The sequence below is a fragment of the Scleropages formosus genome, chromosome 11 (genome assembly GCF_900964775.1).
Source record: "Scleropages formosus chromosome 11, fSclFor1.1, whole genome shotgun sequence".
Classification (NCBI taxonomy): Eukaryota; Metazoa; Chordata; class Actinopteri; order Osteoglossiformes; family Osteoglossidae; genus Scleropages; species Scleropages formosus.
Genome location: NC_041816.1, coordinates 28,628,138 through 28,645,583, shown reverse-complemented (window position 1 = coordinate 28,645,583; position 17,446 = coordinate 28,628,138). Strand labels below are relative to the sequence as shown.

At 44.1% G+C, this 17,446-nt stretch overlaps 1 protein-coding gene across 1 annotated transcript in view; it reads right to left on the bottom strand.

Moving 5' to 3' along the window:
- The window catches only part of rbpjb (recombination signal binding protein for immunoglobulin kappa J region b), a 29,914-nt gene extending 15,227 nt beyond the window's left edge, over nucleotides 1–14,687 (bottom strand). The window contains exon 1 of the mRNA XM_018735427.2: nucleotides 14,598–14,687. Within this exon, the coding sequence (XP_018590943.2) occupies nucleotides 14,598–14,617 (20 nt within the window). The 5' untranslated portion in view covers nucleotides 14,618–14,687. The remainder of the gene's footprint in view (nucleotides 1–14,597) is intronic.
- Between the last annotated feature and the right edge of the window lie 2,759 nt (nucleotides 14,688–17,446).

Here is a 17,446-nt window from a genome sequence, read left to right as displayed (position 1 = left end):
TTTTGGTAACATGGGCAATGCTTGCTCAACAGGCAGGAATTTGACAAAAAAAGAAAAAGGTTCAGCAAAACTGCAGTTAAAGACATTCCCCTTTTAGAAGTCAAGCACTGCGGGGAAAAGGAAGTTCTGTCGGACCTTTTTTTCTTACTGTTAGGCTTTATATTATTGCCTTTAGCTTCCTTCCTGTTTGCAGCTGTTCCTGATACCTACTACTCTTTAAAATATCAACAAGACAGGAGACAAATTACTTCTGGTCCTTGGTAAAGAATTAACCTAAAAATTGATGACCTGATATCAGGCTTTCCATTTGAAGCCACTGCTCATAGGAGTAAAAGGCAAAAAAAAAAAAAAAAAAAAGAGTTGGGACACACAAGGGTTCTTCAAGCTCAGACAGACACTACTAGAACATCAGAGGTTCAGTACATGTATGTACGAATGTGGCCTCATACTGGGCTGGGTGTCGTGTGTGAAGATCATTCTAAGGTAACACTACATTGAAACATTGGTACTTGGAGCTACCGGAACATGATGGAAACATGAAGATGTCATACTCTTCATAGCACGACTTCTCACTTTTGCTTTGTTACCAAGCCCATCTCGCAGTGACAATAACATGGAACAGTGGAGAAAGAGCTCACAGTTTCTGCTGCAATCCTAGACCTGGTCAGCCAGCACCAACATGGATTGTGGGGTTGCTGAAAGCTGCACCCACACCACAGCTGCATCAAGAGTAAAGACAGAGCTTCTTCAAGAGCCATGATACTGCAGCCTCGCCATACGGACCGAATTGTCATCAAGGCCAATGGCAACTCATTTCGCTTAATCTGGTTTCTTCATCATGCTCCCCCTTAAAATCTAATTATCAATTGCTGGACAGCAGCTTGCAGTACCACTACTACTTGTGACATGGTGAAGCCACAACTGTAACATGCCACAAAGTGCTTCTCTTTTTAATTAAGCTTGGAAACAGAGCAAAAATAAGCCTTGAAAAGCCACAAGCCCTGCATGATGTCCTGAAAAGACCAGTCAACATATAAAACCCAAATGAAAAAAGGAAAAAAAAAAAAAAAAAAAAAAAAATCTTCCTATACACATGTACACACACAGCACACAGACATACATACACGTCCGTGTGGGGAAATTCATAGAATCGCTCCTTTCAGCTAACTTTAGACAGGGTTCATCACAATCTACAGCAGCTTGTTAAACACAGCGAGCCCCCCTTACGGGGACACTAGGCAACAGTTTCAAAGCATGAGCGCTGGCACGCTTTTTACAAGAAAGACTCTGCTACGGAGAGTAAACATCACCTCACGTCACCCTACAGAGACAGAAAAAGTTTCAGCCAGCTTTACAGGAAAGTGCTTGTCATGCAATTGACAAACCTGTATTTTCGTTCCATGGTGTTAAGGGTGTCCTAACAGCCAGGGTTCAGCAGCACATTTTGTGAAATTATGCAATTTTCTAAATCCCCACAAAGTAATTAAAAATCAGGCAGAGAAAAGATGCGTAGCTTCAATTTCAGAACTGAAGTGCCCTCATGGGCATGTTACACATCAGATAACAGTTTAAATAAAGATGAAAAGAGAAGTAGTTTGTTTCTCTGAACCATCACAATGTACTTTTTCTAATATTCTTCTGATGTGTAAATACACACATGCATATACAAAGTTAGCGGCCTTTGTCATCATCGACATGTATTATTTTGAGAAATCTTACTAAACCACAATGCTTGTAGTATCATCTCACAATCTTAAAAAGTTAGATCAAGGACTGAGGGCGAGGTGGTAGTGTAGTGGTTAAGCTGCTACCTTGGACCCAAAAGTTGCAGGTTTAAAGCCCACCTCCAGTTGTAGTTCCCTTTAACAAGGGATTTACCTTAAATTCCTCCAGTAAAATTGCCTAGTTGTATAAATGGGTAAATAACTAAGTAGCTTAATGCTATAAGTCACTTTGGAGAAAAGTGTCAGCTAAATGAATCAATAAATGTAGGAAGCTGAGTCTTGATTTGAGCAAAAGAACATATTAATGCATAGGCCATGCCATCAAAGTAAGGCTTCTAACTTCAAAGCAAGCACAATTCATAAACATCTATTACAATCATGTTCAAGTATTCCTGGATATGTCACTGCAATAAGCATCTTCTACTCTCCTCCACTAAACACACAAGGCGGGCAAGGCGAACACAAACAAACAAAAAATGGTACATGACCACAGCAGGACACACTCCAGGGCTTCCGGCCAATTCCAGAGAAAGTGCGGCATGCAACACGATCCCAAGCCACGTCGGCATGTAACCTTGTACCGACACTGGTGGAACTTTGATGTTATAGAGATTGCTGTGTGTTCAAACTCCTATTCAGGCTTGGGTTGCGCTCACCTTCATTGAAGCAGAGGCCAAAAGCCATAACACTAGCCGGTAAGTTAACTCTACATTTTCTAAAATGCCACAGGCCCCCAGCATATAATATACAGTAAAAATAAATGGAAATAAATTGAATGTGTCACTTTTTCTGTTTGGAGGAAGACACACTATTACTGTTTGGACATGTTCTGCACATATTCTAGCACAGCTATCCAGATTTATAGTGTTTCCAGAGTTCTAAATACCAACAATGGCATCAATTTATCCCTTACATCTTCATATACAATGGGGCTGAGCAAGAAAATCTGGGGTGTGGAGACCTTGAAAACACCTTTTCACAGATCATTAGTTAGTGCCAATAAGGAGGGAAAAAAAAAAAAAGGTATGTTAATGTGTGTGCATTTTTCCCCCTTTTCTTGGTTTTTGAACTGATTTTTTTAAAGTACTTTACCAAAGCAAACACCTGCGACTTTATCAAAATGTCAACTTTCAGTTTCTGTACAAAAACCCTAGAAAATGCCACAGCATCCCTACCCATATTTTTGGTGGGAGGAAGGATGTGTAAATAAACCTTGTCCCACACATGGATGTTTCTTTGACACTTCTCAGCGCAACAGTGAAGCCCAACTTTTACAACTCAGCAAATGTGAAAAGGCACCGTCAGCTGTCAGTAAACGGTGTTAGATATCTGTCCATCGATGGGTAACCTCTCCCTGAGCCCCCATTGCCATGCTCTATGTTTAAACACAGATTACTGCAAAATACAAGCATGTCATTTTTCTCTTCTTAGTATTACAGGTTCAGATCTGTTGGCAAAGGCTATTTTAATGTTTTATATGGCCCTAAAATCCCACCCTCTCTGAGAAAATAATATGGAAAAATGCCCTTACTGACATAATTAACATTTCGTTGGGAAATATGGACAAGGGTATTCAAAAGACAAGCAAATGAGTGAAAATGATAGAGGCGTCAATCTTTATTCATTCCAAGAAAGCAGACTAATAGAAGCTGACTTCTGAGCAGAACTTACATGCAGAAACAAACCTATTTTATCCTAGGCTGAACCATTGTAAACCTAAATCACAAGTATTTCATAAAGCTTTCAGAGACAGACTAAGTCAGAATCTGAATTTACGCAGGATGAACATAATATGAACAGATTTAGAAGGTGCTGCCAACGGAGATCCTCTTTTAAGCACAAACATCTGGTTTCCTTAAAGCTACCAGCGATACCCATTTTAGAAGGAAACAATCTTACACAGTCAAATCGCAAGACTGCCTTAGGAGAAAAGGAACTGGCAACCAACTTGAACCAGTTTTCACACCACAGTGGACAGCAGCAGCAGAAGAGTTATCCCAAGAACGAGATCACGGAAAAATTTTAAGCTTCTTAATACACTCACCACAACCACAAAAACCACACACACCTTCCCTGAGAGTGTCACTCCAGCAACTGCACTGAATTAAAATCAGACCATTAGAAAATAATTTCTGAAGCCTGTAAACCCATTTAGACACAAGGTGCAAATTTACCCATTACCAAACTATAAAGTACAACTATACACCTCCAGCAATGAACGATAATGAGCCAGTCCATTTCAGCCACATTCATAACACGACCACAGGCTGACCACAGTATGACCAACATCACAAAACATGTCCTGGGTTCACTCAAATAATGTCACTACCTGCTAGCCAAAGGGACAGCTTTGTGGTCAGGGTTTTTTTTTTTTTTTAAAAAATAAAAAAAAAAAGAAAGGTGACCCATGCTTAGAATCAGCAGAACCTGCACAAAGCAAAGATTTGGAGAAGGTGGCCATGGACATTTATGGAAAGAACTGCAGGAGAGTACAAGAGAGGCAGAAGGTGTGCAGTTTCTGCCCCTGCAGGGTACTGTTGCACCATCATGTCTCATCTGGTGAGTCTACTGAAGGCTGCCAGAATTTTGCCAGCAGATCCAAATGACAACTGCATTGCACCAGGCTAAACCAGAGGACACTGGGGTCAACGGGGAGTACGGTTGCTCGGGGCTGCAGCACGAGGCCTGGCTCCTTGGTGAAGAGAGCATGCACCCTCTGCACATTTGTGACTCCTCCCTACGGGAGCCTCCAAGGGAGGGCAGGCACTGCAGAGGCTCCATTCACAACTGCAACATACTGGGAAATGCCATATGAGTGAAGTCACACCTCCGCTGCTCCTCATCATGCTGCTGGGACCACAATTTTAACATTGGAGCAACTATATGCTGCCAGTTCTCAACACTACGCAACTGCTGGGCTGCTGCCCACCAAGGCAGGACTACTGTGTGCCGAGGCCCAGCTGCACAGGAGCAGTAAAGCACCTGCAACAAGGGTACCAGTCACAGGACTATACCACCTCCTGCAGAAGACCACACGATACAGACTCTACCACTGTGAATGGCAGTGCAAACTGGCAAAAAAAAATGTGCTACCAATAACAGGTCCCACTCCTTGGGGGTAACCTGCAGTTTGCAATATGCCAGTGTTAGAAAGCATTACAGGAGAGACAAGCCTCGCCACACACACACACACACACACACACACACACACACAAAGCAGCTAACACAGGAAAGCCAGTGAGATAACTACGTCAGACACCACAGCCTACTCAAAGGGTAGAAGTCGAGGTGCTTCCTAGGCCACGGTGTACACATACTGTGTTGTGTCAACGTATCCATGCACCACCCTTATTATCAGCAAACACGTTCTGAAAAGACAGCCAAAAACAACCATTTCATGAGGCTTTGGAACACTAAATCCTGAGAGAAATGCAACAGGCACATGCAAATGGCACATCGGGTTAAATGTCAACCTGGCAGACCAGACAGTTGGCAGGTTTTATGGTAAATGTGTTGAACCGGAACACACATCAAGAAGGCAGACAAGGCCACAGTAACTACGACCACCAAGTAACAAACCATCCAACTGGTCTCAGTTCTCATTTGGTCAGATTTTCTCCCACCTTGCGTTCAACTGATCCAGCTGTTCATATTTCTGTAGACCTCAGGCAAAACTCAATACCACACAACTTCCCTTCTGAACGGGGAAAAATAAGGTTGGAGAATGACGGAAAAGAAATTAAATAAGAATCAGAAGTATGGAGTAAATAAATGATAGGATGAGTGTGGGGACATGTAGGGGGTGGAGGGGCTGAAAAGGACCAGAGAAAAAAAAAGTGCAAGTCCATTCGGGGAAACATACGGACCCCCCACGGTGACTCCTTGGTAGTTGGGAGGGTGCCTGAAGTACACAGATGAATTGAAAATCATACAAACAGACCACTTTGAGCATCAGAAGGGCCCACTGCTCTACACAACTATCTGGGAGCTGAAACGAAAGGAAAGAAATCAGCCTCACACACAGGTCTACCAAAAAATTAAGGGGCAAGAAATCACAAGGGTGTACTCCCTGGACAAAAGAAACCCTCTCTGTGCATTCTGGCTCCCATTTAAGCAGATTTGTACAAGCTAGTTGTCAAGTTTCTGTAAGGGATGAACAAGACATCCATGGCCTGTCAGCAGTTTCTGAAGTGTACAAATTGCATTATTTATTTTGGACTACATTTTTTGTTTGTTACTTTTTTTTTTTTTTTTTTTTAAATCAGAAAGTGTTAGGTTTGGAATAGGCTTAATAAGATAAACAATAGTCTTTGGACTAGCACAGCATAGAAACAACCCATGAGATCAACCACAAGCTTGGAGAAGCTGTGGGTTTTATAAATTACTGGCCCTGCTCATTCCCAAATGACAAAGGGAGACAGAAGAAACAGCAAAGCAAATTCCTGTCACTACACTAACAAGACAACAGAGCAAAAGCTGTTTGACTTAAACTTACAGAACAACAGCGTGGTGGTTGCATTACAATGTGCAAGGAAAACATCTTGAAAAAAGGGGTAAAAGTGAAAATTAATAAATTAAATTTGATGAATTTGTGAAGCAAAGGATATAGATAAGCAGGCAGAATGTAAGGCAGCAGCTTATTTCACAGAATTTCACAAATAAACCAGTAATCATGGCACAATCAAAAGAAAGGAGTGTGATAATGATGGCCTGGCTTTGACTTCTAAGGAAGTCAATATGCTGCTTTTTTCCATCTCACTGCTAACACGCTTTCATGGTGCCTTTCTGCAGTTAAATTTTTCAATGCACACTATATACTTTGCTGTGTGTCCTTAAAAGAATACAACACTGCATCCATACCATTATGCAGGAAAAAAGTATAAATTAACAATTCTCATATGCATTATTATTATTATTATTGTTACATCCTCAAGAACAGTGCGCTGTGTACTGACCACGAGCAAAAACCTGTAACCCAAAAGCTGTTAAGTCCTAGAGGGAACTTTATTGTGGTACTTTTGCTCCAGTGAAGAAAAAAAAAACCTAGCTGTATAAACAGATAAAAACTATAAGATGTCTGTGGAATAAAATGACTACACAGTAACAAGATAATCAAAATAAGAACAACCAAGGAAATACCCAACCATTCAGTCTCTGCTGTTTCGCGATTGGTTCTTTTACTTCTGCTACAAACAAAACCAGAGCAGGTCCATTTCTCAGGGAGTGGAGCTGCCACGTGGCCCAATCCAGACAGCTATCGCTATAGAAACAGAATGACTAGAATAGCTCTGCTCATTAAAAGCATCAGTAGAATGTGTGTGAGGGCCATGCAACCACAAAGTCCACTACCCAGCAGAAGCCTCTGTATGTGTTCCACGGGCTGGAATAGATCCACAATCGTCAACGCATTAACATTTTGAAAGAAACAGTCCTGACCAAATGGGGGAATCTAGTGATTCTATATCTATGATGTAGTTGCTAGTATTCCCCACCCCAAACAACCCTGCCCCGTTTTCATATGCAACGCTAACCATGACCACACCCACTGACATCTTATGCATGTGAGGGACATGTACACATTAAACGTATTGCACTGAAGCTGCCAGCTGCTCTGTTCCATATGTGAAGGGGAATGTGTTACTACAAACCACGGTTTCTGGGTGACGCAGCCTCCATTCCAAAATACAACTAAGGAGATTGTGTCTTTTACCCCCCCAACCCCCCCACAAGGGTGTGCTTTGTTTGCCATGTGATCGTGTGTGAGCCACCCCCTAGAGCAGTGTCCTTAGTGTAACCGTACACCACATCCCACTGCATCCATTTTTTTTCCTCCCCTTTTCTTCAGTCTGGCTTTCTCCGGTACACAGTGAGGCATTTTGGTTCCAGATGCTTTGTTTTAACTTGAGCTGTGCGGCTAAACGAGACCAACCATGGTTTGCTCATTTCCACTATGCAGTCTTGACTTCACTGAGACCAGCACTAAGAGAACCCCTAAAAAACAAAACAAAAAAAACTTGCTGTTGCAGTTCATAATTTCAATAGACCCAGTTTAAGAACTGCTGAGGTGACAAGGACATTTGGCTAAAGATTTGCCAGTTCATTCCTGCTGTTCCTCCTTTAGACCATGGCACTTGAACCTCAATTGTTTCAATCCAAAAAAAAGCATTTATAAGAAAAACAAATCTAAGAGCTCTTCTCCCCATTAAGAGCAAAGTTTTAACACACTACAATCCTCATCAGAAACAGAATAAATTGATGAAGTTCTGATGACGCATCACAATGAAAAGGAAGCTGCTTGGAGCACCAAGCCCAAAGCAAGAAGCAACATGCTGATAATGGCAGCCATCATGATTGCGGTGAAGATGCCAAGCCAGAGAAATCCAATAAGAAAAAGTGATGATCATCACACATGGAAAAGGGACATTTAATTAGCTTGGCACTTCCACCACCCAGGTTTTTTTGACCATTGTATATGACATTGGTAAGCTACCACATGGAAGAGGCCTGTGTGCCACGTGTCACCGTACTTCAACAGAAACTGTCCCCTTAAATAAGCAACAAACTTCTGCTGTCTGCACACTGTCACTAAGGAGCAAATTCAGCAAAATGCCTCAGCAAGCAGCAAACTTGTGAGCTTTGACCTGCTTCTGTTTAACTGGACACCAGTGTGGTTGTGATCACCATTGCCCAATGTCTCACTTTCAAACTGTGTGAGGCTCCCTCTGCTCTGTCTGCAAGTTTCTTGCAGTAAATAAAAGGAGCTAATGAGCACCCCCTACTGCGGTCTTGCTTTGCCTTCCTCAACGACCCATTCACAGCTCCATCATCTTCTACTGTGGCTTTCTCCAAATCAGTTCAGTGAAAGGGTCACACCTCCAAAGTCCCTAAAGCTACCAATCACAGAATGGAAAAGATGACAATTCACCATAAGAACAGAGTTATACATGATATGCCATGATTGCAAGGTTCTTCTCATTGCACTTGAAAACTGGACTTAAGGCAACAGTGCAGGACGTCTGTGGAGTAATAATTGTGGCTCACTGTCAGCCTTAAAGGAATGTAAAGTTTATAGATGATTCTTTATTCTTTTATTAAAAACAAAAACTGGTTCTCCATCTAACTGCAACCAGAAGAAGCAAAACCTGGTTTGTTTACATACAACTAGAGGGTTCAGTGGAAAACGCTGCCTTAAGGTTTCAGCTGGCAGAACAGCAGAGAGGCGACATGGGAATCAATACAAATCAGAAGGCATAAGTTTATAGGGTTAGTCGTGGTGGATGCATCCAGCCAGGTGTTTAGGCTGCTTGGTGGTGTGTGCAAGTCCACATTGTGGCCAATCACCATGAATTCACCACAGACACAGCTTCAACTAACTGGCATCTGTAGCTATAACCCACTGACAGCATGGCAAACCACAGTCATTGATTAACACAGTCAATTGTGTACACTGAAACCACCACCAAGTTTTGAAGCTTGATCTATAGAAACCTAAAGAGAACTTGATTTGCACGGAACGTCAAACCCCTGCTCAACCTCTCTATGGCCTGTGGAAGCACCTCGTTCTTTGTAGAAACTATGCCAAAGCATTCAATTCTCCAAATAAAACACTCGACATAAGAAAAAAAAAAAAAAAAAAAAAAAACGAAATGCTTCCCCTTCAGAGGACTCACTTTCCCGAGAAAACAGAATCTGAACAGAGGAAGAACAAGGAATCTACAGCCAGTACCATCCAGAGGTTCCAACCTTTCCCTTTCCTTTTTTTACAGCTGCTACAAAGATTGCAAAACACGGCAATTGGCTGGAAACTTGCTGAATGAAACTAAACAAGAAACAGACAAGGGATCACTTCATGTTTTCTGAATGAAACATCCTGAATATAAAAAATGCTGACCCAGTGAAACCCACACCCCTGGCAACAGTGTAATCACTACCAACAACAGAGAGCTCGCTTTGCTATGGTCAAAGGGGACATAACCCCAAGACCAGTAAACAATGTTATAACAACCATATTCAAAATTACCTTAAAAAAGCCTACTGTGTTCCCAGAAATCTCAGCATATGAAGCCTTTCCCCAGCAAACATTTTTGACTCCTTTCAAGAACTGAGGATAGATATTCTACACTTCAACAACGCTGTTACCAAATTATACTCTAGTGCCTTTAAATGTAATCTGAACCAATACATTTACTTTCCTTTCATAACTGTATAATGTTTCCCCCCATTTTGTGTATTCACTTCCCTGAAGTAATGCGAGAAGATTTATTTAAAAAAAACCCTGTCATTGTGGAAAGCAATATCTAAAAACAAAAATCAAAACTAATCAATAAAGTCAACCTCTTGCAAATTTAAACTGGTTTTAAATGGCCCCAAGCTTCATTCAAATCGACACACGCTCCTTTTTCTCTTTTTCTTACACACACCACTTGCATGTGGCTGCAAACCAACATGGCAGCGACTGCCAAGTTCAGAGCCTGCCAAGCCAAATCACTCAGAAATGTGCTTTTGGTCTCCCGTGTTCTTCACGCGACCAGTCACTGCTATTGAATTGAAAAGGCTGAAAGGGGAAGACTTGTCGCCCCAGGAGCTACTGCGTACGCTCTCTCACTCTCTCTAAAGGCAGCCACTTTCTCGAATGAAGCCAAAAGCAAAGCAAAAAACCTTCAGTTAAATTTGAAAAAGAGAAGGGGAGAGGAAGAGGAGAAAAAAAAAAAAAAAACAGAAACATGATTAGCTCCAATTATTTCCCCTTCGGGCCAACTTCAACTTTTCCTGCAAATGACAACTCTGAGGTGGCCTGAAGCTAGCCTAACAACACATACACAAACTGTCAGAAGACGCCTATCCCAGGTGGGGTCATGGCAAACTGGAGTCTAACCCAGCAACACAGGCCGCAAGGTTAGAGAGGGAGGGGACACAACCAGGATGGGACGCAAGTCAGTCACAAGGCACCCCACGCAGGACTCGAACCCTTGACCTGCCAGAGTGCGGGACCCGGCCAAATCCGCTGCGCCACCGCGCCCCCCTAGCCTAACAACAAATACGGCAAAACATCAGACTTAAAATAAATAATAAACTATAGCAATCAGACAGACAGATTTCACGTTTATTCATATCCAAGTTGCAGCTGAGGGAATTTCTCTCCCATCCCTTGTACAGACTACAGAGGGTTTGTCAACATATCTCCAAGACGTCTAGAAAAGACCTCCTCGTCTCACCCCACCGCCAGTATAACATGGCAACGCAGATGGTCTAATGAAGCGCCCCACACAGCATCTCTTTCTAGGAAAGACGTGCTTCTAATGTTTAATATTACATTACTAAGCCCTTTAGCAGATGGTCAGCAACGTATTGCCATGCAATGTGCAAATTCACCTGTTTATTGTATATATTTTTAGTAAGTGACATCAAGTGAAGCAGCCCACTCAAAAGGCTCAGGCTGGGACTTTTTTTTTTAATTAAACCAATGCTGACCTATCTAAGAAAATCTGTATAAGGCTGCAACTGGAAAATGTGTTCAGATTAGGCAATGCTCTAAAAAGATTTCCATAGAGCCTAAAAAAATAAAATTAAAAGTAACATATCCTCAGGCTAGGGCTGTATGTGGTGTTGAAACAAGTGAGTCACGTATTCATCATTTCAGGTGAGGCACCAGTAGTTCCCTCCTACTAATATTTCTGAGCTCTGAAAATCTGACATGCTCCAAATACAAGGCAAAAGTGTCCGCATCTGGTTTTTTCTGGTTTTGGAAGGCTGCGTTCAGCCAGGCAAACTAGAAACAGGGAAGCCCTAAAGGTGAGTGCGTCTCCTGGGCTTCCAGCTACAGAGAGACGTGAGCGGGCGCCTGCTGAATACTTCCTTCATCCCAAACCACAACCTTCAGCCCAACAGTGAGACGCTCAGCTTCACTCATCACCAAGCCTCACTCCCCATTCTGACTTTCTCTGTAGCATTCAATGTCATGAGTCACATTCCTCACTTTCTCCTGAATTGCAGTTTCTTCATTGTTTCACTCACCACTCACCGCATCATAGCGGTACACACAGTGTACACACAGTATTGCTTAAAGAAAACACTTCTTAAGGGAGAAACAAAACCAGTCAGAAAGGGAATCTCCTCTAAAAACAAACAGGCTACTCATGTCCAGTAATAATTAGGACTTGTCTGTTTCTGACCACACAAACTAATACAGAAAGGGGTGACCAAGTTTCCCTTTGTGTCAGCTTGAGTCATGCATTTGTAATATGCAACAATAACTTGAACCGCAACACTTAAAGTGTTTTGCTTGCCTGCTGATCACGCATTATTGCAAAGATTAAAAATTACTTTCTACGGATCAGTTTTACTTTTCCAGTTATGAGTGTTTCAACAAATTGTAAATTGCAGGATAAAGTAAGAAAAATAACTCAAATAACTAACACATGACAAAACAGAAGAAAGTTTCTACTGTGCTGTAACAGGAAGGCAACCGAAGTGATCATTCTGAAGGTTTGGTCTGTATCTTACCACATTTAAATGTTCACTTAAGCAGTTAAGACCTTAAAATTATTAGTTCATATTTAACTGATGCCTCTGCCCAAAATGTTAAATAAGGAACTTTACTATAATTTGTCCATTTATACATCAGGGTGTTTTCATGGGATGAATTCAGGGCAAGCACCTTGCTCAAGAGTACAATAACAGGAGCTGGGATTCAAACCCGGAACCTTAAAATTGCAAGACAGCGCACTAAACATTCTGCAACTTGCTGCCCCCAACCAAAATACAAGACAGAGGTCCACCTGAACTCTTGAGAGGTGCTCTCCTGTCTCAGGTGAAGTGCTCTGGTCAACCATGCGTAGTGCAGGGTGGGCCAGCAGACATACGGAGGTCCAGCACCGTAAACAGGAAGCACCACGTAAATGCTAACCCATGGATCCTTCAAGCTTGACATTGCAATCAAAACCACACATCAGATATCTCACTAGGGAAAGGGACAGAGCCTAAGAACGTGAGTAAATAAATAGTAAATAAAACCAGCACTACAGCTACACAGGCACAACTTGCCCTTAGAAGCTGAGGTTATTTGCCCAATCTCAGAGATCAAACAGATTTAGAGGCTTTACATTTGAAAAGAAAAATATCACTACAATTGTAGAGGGGCTGCAGTGCAGGGCACTGCGATCTTCACTGCAGTTGTGACCACAGCAACCAAGGGCCCTGAAATTTCTCCTTCCCCTCCCCAACCTGAGAGCTCAAGATAAGCAGACAGGTGTCTGGCCTGACCAGCAGAACCCTCCGCTGGAACAGCACTGGTTCATGTCCTGTGGAAAGCCCCCACAAGCTGCACCAAAACACACACCAACCCCCCACTGAGCTGTCTATGTGCATTACAAATTCAGCAATGGCACAAAAACGTCATTAATTTTAGTGTCCTTACTCCTTAGGGCACTACTTTTACTCCATTTGTCTCGTAGGTATGTGACGATATTTAACTGCCAGCTCCTTTCCAATGACGCATCATCACACATTAATAATCGCACATTACAGTGGACATACAATAATGACAGAGAAACCGGGGAAACGGACAGGTTGGGTGCGTCGCCCTATTATCGCATGCGTAAGTGACACTAGAAACAGTCTTTAGTACAGACACTAGCAGGGCCCAGGCGACTGTGGAGTTGACCTTGCTGGCTGTGACCCCAAGCCAAGTAAAAAGAAGCAGCTTAGGCAAGGAGAGAGAGGGGGAGCACAGAACACTCTATTTACACTGTATTTACACTGTAGGAATGAGCACCGAATGGTTGACCTGCTTCAGCATCATGGCACTTCCAGAAGGCAGCAGGCGAAAACAAAGAACCCCGACTGTGAATGAAGTTGGGACCCCACCTGACGTCATGCATATCGTTTCCCCACGCAAGAGAGCGTCACGCGCGTTAAAAACAAAGCCCCGCGTGTCACACACGTACACAGCAGGGACGCGTCGGGCTGCGATTTCACGGGGGGGGGAGCCGCGGCTCGTCGCTCCCACCTGGGGGTAAAGATAGAGATGTCCTCTGCTGCCCCCCCAAAAAAAAAAAATTAAAAAAAAAAAAAAAAAAAACATTAAATAAATAATGAGGAGCAGGCAGGGCGCGCGGGCGTTAGGTAAACAGCGCCCGACACTCACGCTGGAGCGCGCGCACGCATCGATACACGCGAGCGCGTGTCAAAACACCGTTCCCGTTCCGAACACGTATGCGCGAGCTCCGGGACAATCGACGGGCTCGCGCTGAGCGCACGGCTCAACTTTTAAGTTAAAAAGAAAGGCAAAAAATGACAGAAAACGAAGCAAAAATAATAATAATAATAATAATAATAAATTACAAAAAAAATAAAACCAAAGTTTCTACACGTCGTCGCACTTTGTCTTTGCTGAAATAACATACCGACCGTTTCATTCGATTTGTGTCAGGACGGGCGAGTAGTATTCTTCTAGTACCAGAGAGTAAGTATTCCGAATTAGTTCACAAAGGAGAGAAGGGAAAAACGCACATTTCCCCGCAGCGGCCGCTACGAACGCCTCCTCCTTGTGTCCAAGAACAAAAAAAGGAGCCTGCGGCCGTTCAGCCGGCAGTCCCGACAGGCGAAGGGCCACAGGGCTGCATGGCTCCGCTCGGCTCGACTCGCCTCGGCGGCGCAGCAACAGCCTGAGAGGAGTAGCTAGTAGTGGGAGAAAAGCACACACAATAGGTTTAAAAGAAAGAAAAGGCCGGGAGCCACAGGCGAGAGACGGCGTAAACGGTACGGGGGATGCCGCGTCGGTCCGCGGCGAGGCGAGCGCCTTCAATTTGTCTCGACTTAATTAATTTCACTTTAAGTCTTTCAGCCCCCATCGACTGGGAATCTCAGACTTACCCTGTCACAACAGGCGCCATCTTCCACAAACTCTCACCAAAACTCCAACTCTCGCGAGATCCGTCCTCCCGGGCCACGAGCCGCCGAGACCACGCGAGCAGACTGGAGACGGAGGAGCGGCGGAGAGCGAGAGAAAGGGGGGCGGGAAAAAAGAGGCGGGGTGGGGTGGCGTGGGGTGGGGGCGGCGGGCTGAGAGCGACAGAGAGGAAAAAAAAAAAAAAAAAAAAAGGGGCAGACGCCACAACAACAGGCGTGGGAAACTTCGCAACGCACGCGAGACTAGGAAAACTCTCACAATAGACTAGAACGGGGCGCAGCTCGTCGTATCGCGAGAGGTGCGCGCGCCGCGCCGCGCCGCGTTTTATGGCGCCGGTACCGTTTTCCCACGTGTGTGTGTGTGTGTGTGTGTCAGTCACAGCTCCATCAAGTGCCCGCTGACTGGTGGCACTAACGGCCCCTACACACCCCCAGCAGAGCGTTCCTCCTCTTCTCATCCTGCCCGCTCCGCCAAGAGCGGGAAACACAGAAAGCGGCCCGACTTTCGCCTCCCTAACTGCAAACATGTGAAGGAACACGAATCTGATGGTGTGTGTGGCCCGACACGTCCCCTGATCCCACGAGAAGCGGGGAGGAGCCGAGCTCCGGCCGAGCTCCGGCCTCCTCCCCGCCGCACAAACAATGGTGCGAGGAAGGCCCCCGGTCGGCCGGGGAAGCGACCCAAGATGCGTTGTGTAGGCTGGGAAAGGGCGCATCGAGTCCCGTCGCCCTCGGAAAATTAGTGACTTGGCTTCGCAGTGTAAATAGAATTTATAATTATAGAGAGGGGGGAGGCCCGGCGCTGGGATTTACGGCAGACACTCGCGATTCACACGCTTCTCATGTTAATGTGTATCATGGACCGCCAGGGTTCGACAGGGCGGCGCTTGGTTGGTTCATTTTAATAGCGCGCACAAATCACGCACAAACTTCAGGACTCAGAAGACACTGTAGTCCTCCTCGCTTTACCACGGCGTCTGATGAAACACAGTCTTCGAACCTTACTAACCACGAGATCCACATCACGTCCCAAACAGCACATTTTATATCACAACCCAAGCAGCAGACTCCATAACCTTATAATTTTAGAAAGAGCTAATAAATGGGGTATTTGACAACACGGTGGTTAGCGCTGCTTCCTTCGGACCCAAAGGTTGCAGGTTTGAATCCCACCTCTGCCCCCGAGTGCAGCGCTCACTCTAAATTGCTCTAAAATTTCCCCTTCTAGATCAATAACTGTGAGTAGGTTCAAATTGTCAGTTGCTCTGGAGGGAAGCATCAGCTAAATGAATATTTCTTAATATTAAGACAAGGCCATTTTTAAAACATGAATCTTCTTCACATGATTTTCAGCTTCTGCCATCATCCCATGGCTGGTGACTAAAAAAGGGAGAAATACAGTAGAATGACAATTTAACAAACTGTTAGTTATGGGCTTTATGGTATCTTAAAAATTTGGGCTTTTTGTAATACTTGGGCGCACAGGGTCACCTTTGTTACAGTGGACAGGCCATGAAGCAATGTACGTGAGAAATATAACACATGTACATTTCGATGTGCAGAAATGTTATGAAACTTCCAATAAAATGATTTATTCCGTGTTGGGCTGACACCTGGACATCATACTCTCCCATCCCCTCCGTGAGCAGTTTTTCTCATGGCTGTGACGGAAATGGTGCTCGACTTCCTCCGAGTTCCCATCCCTCGCGACGAACGGCTTCCTGCAGCTTATTCTGAGCCCAGATACGGTACGCTGCTCTCTGCGGCGGAAACACAACTGAAATAAAAATGCCGAACCTCAGGCAAGAGAACTTTATCGCTCTATGTGACATTCAGCTGATTTGCTGTGACATGACTGTCACTCTAAAGCAGGGGTCTCCAACCTTCTTTGGCAAAGGTCCACAATCGTTACTGAGAACAGGTACAAGGGCCGCGCTCGAAAAAATCAAATACTACACCTTTTTTAAAAAATTTTTATTTAGGTATAATGAGTGTTAAAGTGTGTGTGTGTGTGTGTGTGTGTGTGTGTGTGTCTCTGTAAATATATTATCATGTGACATGAGGACATCTGTAGTATTTATTTGCAGGTATAGCATATACATCTATTTATTTAGCAGACACTTTTTTCCAACACAGCTTCCAATGAACTCCACGTAGTGTTATCAGCCCTTACACCTTCTTCACCGCGGTGACTTACACTGCTAGATACACGACTTACAATGGGTCACTCATCCATACATCAGTGGAACGCACACTACGGGTGAACCTTAAACGAACACCTTTGGACTGTGGGAGGAAACCAGAGCACCCGGAGGAAACCTACACAGACACGGGGAGAAAATGCAAACTCCGCACAGCCTGGGTGGGGATCGAACCCACGTCCTCTCGCACCACCCAGGTGCTGTGCCGCCTTCCCGCACTCTACTACTAATTTCACAAATATTTCTGCGGCCCACATGCAGCCCTCATAACTGGTTCCGGGAGGGACAGTTTCAAATCCGCGACGTTTAAAAAGGTGGAAGATTTTCTTTCTATTCCGTGTTTGTCTCCATTCCTTCAGATTTGTTAACTTAAAAAAATGTGCCGTACTGTGAAATTGCAACTTTTGAGAAGTACCGGGGACAAAGTCGGATCTATAAATTACTCGTCCGCAACACTGCGTCACAAAGGCTTTTATCCCGAAGACACAGTATCTTCCGTTTTTCGTTTTCGCATCTCGGTTTATCGACGAAATCGAGCCGCTTTCCAATGGATTTATATATGTTCGGAGCGTCCGGAATGAGCAGGGAGTCCAGATTTCACTATTACATTTT